The 7,866-nt window shown below is 48.2% G+C and overlaps 1 protein-coding gene across 3 annotated transcripts in view; it reads left to right on the top strand.

Annotated features, from left to right (window-relative positions):
• Positions 1-505: 505 nt before the first annotated feature.
• The window catches only part of OCRL (OCRL inositol polyphosphate-5-phosphatase), a 53,970-nt gene continuing 46,609 nt past the window's right edge, over positions 506-7,866 (top strand). For 2 of the 3 annotated variants that reach the window (XM_072123166.1, XM_072123165.1), the window contains exons 1-3: positions 506-612; positions 2,853-2,932; positions 5,370-5,408. In XM_072123166.1, the coding sequence (XP_071979267.1) occupies positions 533-612; positions 2,853-2,932; positions 5,370-5,408 (199 nt within the window). In that variant the 5' untranslated portion in view covers positions 506-532. The remainder of the gene's footprint in view (positions 613-2,852; positions 2,933-5,369; positions 5,409-7,866) is intronic. The other variant, XM_072123167.1, reaches the window with a different exon arrangement.

Raw genomic sequence — 7,866 nt, 5'->3', positions numbered from 1 at the left:
TACACTGTTTAGACGCAGCAACATGTGTGAATAGATCCTTAGATCTATACGATTTGGAGACTTGTTTGACAGTAAAGACCCAAATTCTATTCAATAGTAGAAAGGAAAATGAAAGTGGCTACATTCTGGTGTCTTCCTCCTTGGAGATTCTGAGCACGACTTGTTCAGACATCACAGCACTGGAGATTGAGAGGTGCAGCAATCCCACAGCACAACCAGTATTTAGGAAAATGGAAGAAACAGAAGCAGCGCTCATATCTAATGACCCAAAATATCAGACAGAAACACGGAAGCCGGGGTCGCGTGTATAACGCTCTCCCAGAACGAAACAGTCTGTCACCCCTTGGGACTCCGGCGTCCGTGTGTCTGTCTGATGTGGCCGCGAAAGTGAAGATTTTTTGGGTCAGAAGATGTGAGTGCTGCCCGTGTTTCCTCTATTTTCAAGACCCAAATTATGTCAGTTTCCGAGAGAACATTACAGGCATCTCATTGAACATTTATAATGTGGTAATATCCTTGACTCGCTGCACATATGGTGGAGGGAACTGAGGTCACTCAGGGGAAGAAGGTGCCGTGTATCCTGATCCTGAGCCACCGCAACGGACAGTACATGTAAGTATCACATAGAGGACTCCGCCAACTGAATAGTGAGTGCAGCTCTGGAGTATAATACAGGATGTAACTAAGGATCAGTACAGGATAAGTAATGTCATGTATGTACACAGTGACTGCACCAGCAGAATAGTGAGTGCAGCTCTGGGGTATAATACAGGATGTAACTCAGGATCAGTACAGGATAAGTAATGTCATGTATGTACACAGTGACTGCACCAGCAGCAGAATAGTGAGTACAGCTCTGGAGTATAATACAGGATGTAACTCAGGATCAGTACAGGATAAGTAATGATATGTATGTACACAGTGACTGCACCAGCAGAAGAATAGTGAGTGCAGCTCTGTAGTATAATACAGGATGTAACCCAGGATCAGTACAGGATAAGTAATGTCATGTATGTACACAGTGACTGCACCAGCAGCAGAATAGTGAGTGCACCTCTGGAGTATAATACAGGATGTAACTCAGGATCAGTACAGGATAAGTAATGTCATGTATGTGCACAGTGACTGCACCAGCAGCAGAATAGTGAGTGCAGCTCTGGGGTATAATACAGGATGTAACTCAGGATCAGTACAGGATAAGTAATGTCATGTATGTACACAGTGACTGCACCAGCAGCAGAATAGTGAGTGCAGCTCTGGGGTATAATACAGGATGTAACTCAGGATCAGTACAGGATAAGTAATGTCATGTATGTACACAGTGACTGCACCAGCAGCAGAATAGTGAGTGCACCTCTGGAGTATAATACAGGATGTAACTCAGGATCAGTACAGGATAAGTAATGTCATGTATGTGCACAGTGACTGCACCAGCAGCAGAATAGTGAGTGCAGCTCTGGGGTATAATACAGGATGTAACTCAGGATCAGTACAGGATAAGTAATGTCATGTATGTACACAGTGACTGCACCAGCAGCAGAATAGTGAGTGCAGCTCTGGGGTATAATACAGGATGTAACTCAGGATCAGTACAGGATAAGTAATGTCATGTATGTACACAGTGACTGCACCAGCAGCAGAATAGTGAGTGCAGCTCTGGGGTATAATACAGGATGTAACTCAGGATCAGTACAGGATAAGTAATGTCATGTATGTACACAGTGACTGCACCAGCAGCAGAATAGTGAGTGCAGCTCTGGGGTATAATACAGGATGTAACTCAGGATCAGTACAGGATAAGTAATGTCATGTATGTGCACAGTGACTTCACCAGCAGCAGAATAGTGAGTGCAGCTCTGGGGTATAATACAGGATGTAACTCAGGATCAGTACAGGATAAGTAATGTCTTGTATGTACACAGTGACTGCACCAGCAGCAGAATAGTGAGTGCAGCTCTGGGGTATAATACAGGATGTAACTCAGGATCAGTACAGGATAAGTAATGTCATGTATGTACACAGTGACTGCACCAGCAGCAGAATAGTGAGTGCAGCTCTGGGGTATAATACAGGATGTAACTCAGGATCAGTACAGGATAAGTAATGTCATGTATGTACACAGTGACTGCACCAGCAGCAGAATAGTGAGTGCAGCTCTGGGGTATAATACAGGATGTAACTCAGGATCAGTACAGGATAAGTAATGTCATGTATGTGCACAGTGACTGCACCAGCAGCAGAATAGTGAGTGCAGCTCTGGGGTATAATACAGGATGTAACTCAGGATCAGTACAGGATAAGTAATGTCTTGTATGTACACAGTGACTGCACCAGCAGCAGAATAGTGAGTGCAGCTCTGGGGTATAATACAGGATGTAACTCAGGATCAGTACAGGATAAGTAATGTCATGTATGTACACAGTGACTGCACCAGCAGCAGAATAGTGAGTGCAGCTCTGGGGTATAATACAGGATGTAACTCAGGATCAGTACAGGATAAGTAATGTCATGTATGTACACAGTGACTGCACCAGCAGAATAGTGAGTGCAGCTCTGGAGTATAATACAGGATGTAACTCAGGATCAGTACAGGATAAGTAATGTCTTGTGTGGATTGAAATCCTCTGAATCATATCTCGCTCCCTTGTCAGTATTTGTGATATACTCAGAGAGACTTTGTTGTCTGTATCCATGGAAACACTCAGGTTTTCATACTAGCCTGAGACCTAAATCTGTAGATTATTTTAGATGCATTTGTGTAATACAAACTGTTAATAAACTTTCTGTTTTCCTCCAAATTATTTATATCAGTGTTTGACCTTCCTGGCTTTACACCTCTTCCTCTCTCCCAGATTATCCATTCGGACTTCTGGTAAAACTGCGGTCAATGAAGAAATTTTCCCAATAACGAGCAGCTTCAAATGTGTCCAAGGTAAAGCTGCCGCTCCCCTTCTGCTGCTCCTGCCCCTCCACTTCTGCTGCTCCTGCCCCTCCACTTCTGCTGCTCCTGCCCCTCCTCTTCTGCTGCTCCTGCCCCTCCTCTTCTGCTGCTCCTGCCCCTCCTCTTCTGCTGCTCCTGCCCCTCCTCTTCTGCTGCTCCTGCCCCTCCTCTTCTGCTGATCCTGCCCCTCCACTTCTGCTGCTCCTGCCCCTCCACTTCTGCTGCTCCTGCCCCTCCACTTCTGCTGCTCCTGCCCCTCCACTTCTGCTGCTCCTGCCCCTCCACTTCTGCTGCTCCTGCCCCTCCACTTCTGCTGCTCCTGCCCCTCCACTTCTGCTGCTCCTGCCCCTCCACTTCTGCTGCTCCTGCCCCTCCACTTCTGCTGCTCCTGCCCCTCCACTTCTGCTGCTCCTGCCCCTCCACTTCTGCTGCTCCTGCCCCTCCACTTCTGCTGCTCCTGCCCCTCCACTTCTGCTGCTCCTGCCCCTCCACTTCTGCTGCTCCAGCCCCTCCACTTCTGCTGTCCCTCCTCTTGTTCTGCTGCTGCTCTTCCTCTTTTTCTTCTTCTGCTGCCCATCCTCTTCCCCTTTTTCTTCTTCTGCTGCCCATCCTCTTCCCCTTTTTCTTCTTCTGCTGCCCATCCTCTTCCCCTTTTTCTTCTTCTGCTGCCCATCCTCTTCCCCTTTTTCTTCTTCTGCTGCCCATCCTCTTCCCCTTTTTCTTCTTCTGCTGCCCATCCTCTTCCCCTTTTTCTTCTTCTGCTGCCCATCCTCTTCCCCTTTTTCTTCTTCTGCTGCCCATCCTCTTCCCCTTTTTCTTCTTCTGCTGCCCATCCTCTTCCCCTTTTTCTTCTTCTGCTGCCCATCCTCTTCCCCTTTTTCTTCTTCTGCTGCCCATCCTCTTCCCCTTCTTCTTCTGCTGCAGCCCTTCCTCCTCCTCCTCTTCTTCTTCTTCTTCTGCAGCCCTTCCTCCTCCTCCTCTTCTTCTTCTTCTGCTGCGGCCTTTCCTTCTCCTCCTCTTCTTCTGCGGCTGTGGCCCTTCCTACTCCTCCCCTTTTCTTCTTCTGCTGCGCTCTTCCTCCTCTTCTTCTTCTTCTTCTTCTTCTGCTGCGGCTCTTCCACCTCCTCTTCTTCTTCTTCCACTGAAGCCCTTCCTCTTCTTCCTCTTCTACTGCTGCTGCCCTTCCTCCTCTTCTTCTTCTGTGGCCCTTCCTCCTCTTCTTCTTCTGCGGCCCTTCCTCCTCTTCTTCTTCTGCGGCCCTTCCTCCTCTTCTTCTTCTGCGGCCCTTCCTCCTCTTCTTCTTCTGCGGCCCTTCCTCCTTTTCTTCTTCTGCTGCGGCTCTTCCTCCTCCTCTTCTTCTCCTTCTGCTGCCCTTCTTCCTCCTTTTCTTCTTCTGCTGCTGCCCTTCCTCCTCTTCTTCTTCTGCTGCTCTTGCCCTTCTTCTTCCTCTTCTTCTTCTTCTACTGCTGCCCTTCTTCCTCCTCTTCTGCTGGCGCTGCTGCCCTTCCTCTTCTTCTTCTTCTTCTTCTTCTGCTGCTTCTCCTCCCCTTCTTCCTCTTCTTCTGCTGCTGCTCCTGCCCTTCTTCCTCCTCTTCTTCTTCTTTTCTGTTGCTGCCCTTCCTCCTCTTCTTCTTTTTTTGCCGCCCTTCCTCCTCCTCTCCTTCTTTTTTTGCCGCCCTTCCTCCTCCTCTTCTTCTTTTTTTGCCGCCCTTCCTCCTCTTCTGCCTCTCCTTCTTCTGCTACTGCTGCCCTTCCTCTTCTTCTTTTTTTTTAATCAAACTTATTTTTATTATTTTTATAACATATACAAATACATACATAAACACATTGTTACAGTCGTTATATGTACTTTATACGGAAGCATGTACACAATCAGCCAGTCATGGCCTGTATTTCCTTACAATCCTGAAGTACAATAACCTAAGGACATTTATCCAAAACATGGATCTTTTAAATGGACAAAATGCAATAACAAAAGAAAAATACCCTTCCTTTTCTTCTTCTTCTTGCTCTTTTTCTGCTGCTTCTTTTCTTTTTTATTTCTGCTGTTGTTTCCCATCCTCGACTTTTTCTTCTTCTGCCCTTCCTTCTCTTCTTCCTACCCCTCTTCTTCTTCTGCCCCTCCTCTCCTTGCTTTCCCTATTTGTCTTTTTCTTCTGCTGCTGCTGCCCCTCCTACTCCTCTTCTCCTTCTTCTGCTGCTGCTCCCTTCGTCCTCTTCTTCTTCTGCTGAGATGTCCCTTAAAGTAGTAGTAAAGGGGATTTGGTCACTTTGTTATGTGACTGCGGATGTGACTTTCTTCCTGATGTTTTCTTACCCAATACCTGAGTAACCGGACCTCGCTCATCCCTGGCGGCTCCGCCGCTTCCTTCCCCGATTCTCGTCATCTCCTTACCTATAACTTCTTCTCTTTTCTTGTATCTTCCAGAAGCTGAAGAGACTCTTCTCATTGACATTCCCACTAACAGTACGTACAGTGTCACTTCTATACAATGCCTAGAGGTTGGGGATGCCAGGAGATAGAGCAGGGGGTGATGTAGTGCCTCGAGGAGGAGCTAGTGGGTGTCTAGAGGAGCGGGTTCCTGGAGGAGAGCTGGGGGTGATGGCGGTGCCTGGAAGAGGAGCTGGGGGTAGCAGGGTGTCTGTAGGGCGAGCTGGGGATGATGGGGTACCCGGAGGAGGAGCTGTGGGATGTTGTAGTGCCTGGAGGAGAAGCAGAGGAGGAGCCTGGAGGTGGTGGAATGTATGGGAGTGATGGGGTGCCTGGAGGAATAGCTGGAGGTGGCACGGTGTCCAGAGGAGAAGCTTGGAGGTCTCCTGGGGTTCACAGGTGGGGAATCTTGTAGAGATTTTTGATAGCTTTTTCCCTCTCAGTCTATCACCAATTTCACAACCTCTGCTTGCAGTCACTGCATATACACTAAAGATCTTCCAAAGGTCTGTGGCCCCTTGCCTGAGCTTTCTCTTCTTGCCTGGGCCTGGAGACCTTGCCTTGCTTACGTGGCTGCAAAGTTTGTGACCAGAGTGAGCGCCCGTGTCAGCAGCTCAGTATCTGGATGTTATTGTGTCCATCCACTGCCAGCAAGCAGAGATCCTCTATGTAGTAAGAATTATTTCTCCTGGTCTTATGGTTGTCAGGGCAGAGCCCCCCCTCCCCCGGTGTCTGCCTTGTACTGGGGGCTTCCTGATCTCTGGGGTGATATCCATCGGCTTGTATCTCCCTTCTACCTTCCCTGTGGTTGTCCCTTAGCTTTCATTGACACCTCGCCCTCTGCTTTTTTTCTTCTTTGTATCTACTTTATTAATATTTGATTTCATGGATATCGATTCCCATTTCTCTTTCTATTTTTTTTGCAAAAATTATTAGTGAATGCAGGAATCGTTGTGTCATCTTCCGGCAGCCTGTGCTTCATCTCTCCGCCAGGAACTTCTGGCTGCTAGATATCCAGCTAGTCTTAGGCCCTGTACACATGACGCCTTAACCATACATTGTGCTATAGGACAGATGCCTGACACTGCTCCTAATGGAGTAATCCGAAAATATTGCGGAAGGAGGTGCAGCTGCAGATTTTCGTCTTCTGTGTCGTGAAATTGTGTATTCTGTGTGAGGGGGAGGAGGGAGCTGCAGAGCCTCTTTTACTATGTCTCAGACTGTACCCTGTGTGAGGGGAGGAGGGAGCTGCAGAGCCTCTTTTACTATGTCTCAGACTGTACCCTGTGTGAGGGCAGGAGGGAGCTGCTGGTTTTCTTTTACTATGTCTGTAAAACTGTATTCTGTGTAAGGGGAGGAGGGAGCTGCAGATTCCCTTTTACTATGTCTGTAAAACTGTATTCTGTGTGAGGGGAGGAGGGAGCTGCAGAGTCTCTTTTAAAATGCTTGTGAGACTGTATGCTCTGTGAGGGGATTGCTTGCTTTAGCACATTAGGAGGGAAGTGCATCTGAAGCTTATTTTTATGGCTCTGGGGAGAGTAGAAGATAAAGGTGCGAACATGAGCTTCTTTCCTCCATCTAAGAGACTAAATATTATAAGAGGAGGGGAAGAGGGAGTGCAGCTGCAGCTTCTCCTTGTGTGTATGAGACCATAGAAGGAGGGGCAGGCGTGGTTTCTCTCTCTCTGTGTTTGCTATGAGAGTGGAGGAGGGAGCTGGAGCTGCAGCCAGGGACCTCATTTTCACCATGCTGTGAGAGGGGAGAAGGGGCTGCAAGGATGTGCATGTTTCTACTCATTTATTTTACACGTTATTATCAGTATTACTGAACATACTGTACCGGTTTCTCTTTCCTATCTGTTTTGTGTGCAACCCTGATGCAGCCACGATGCAGGAGCTCATCACACCCGCACATATGTCTTTCTGCCTACAGTATGTCCAGTGATACTGATAATAATATGTGCAATAAATTATGAGTGGAAACATGCAGCCCCTTCTCCCCTCTCACAGCATGATGTGGGATATGAAGCCCATTCTCCCCTCTCGCAGCATAATGTGGGATGTGCAGCGCCTTCTCCCCTCTTGCAGAATAATGTGGGATGTGCAGCTCCTTCTCCCCTCTTGCAGAATAATGTGGGATGTGCAGCTCCTTCTCCCCTCTTGCAGAATAATGTGGGATGTGCAGCCCTTTCTCCCCTCACGCAGCATAATGTGGGATGTGCAGCCCCTTCTCCCCTCTCGCAGCATAATGTGGGATGTGCAGCCCTTTCTCCCCTCACGCAGCATAATGTGGGATGTGCAGCCCCTTCTCCCCTCTCGCAGCATAATGTGGGATGTGCAGCCCCTTCTCCCCTCTTGCAGCATAATGTGGGATGTGCAGCCCCTTCTCCCCTCTTGCAGCATAATGTGGGATGTGCAGCCCCTTCTCCCCTCTCGCAGCATAATGTGGGACGTGCAGCCCCTTCTCCCCTCTTGCAGCATAATGTGGGTTGTGC

The sequence above is a fragment of the Engystomops pustulosus genome, chromosome 9 (assembly GCF_040894005.1).
Source record: "Engystomops pustulosus chromosome 9, aEngPut4.maternal, whole genome shotgun sequence".
NCBI lineage: Eukaryota > Metazoa > Chordata > Amphibia > Anura > Leptodactylidae > Engystomops > Engystomops pustulosus.
This window is presented reverse-complemented; position numbering and strand designations above follow the sequence as displayed.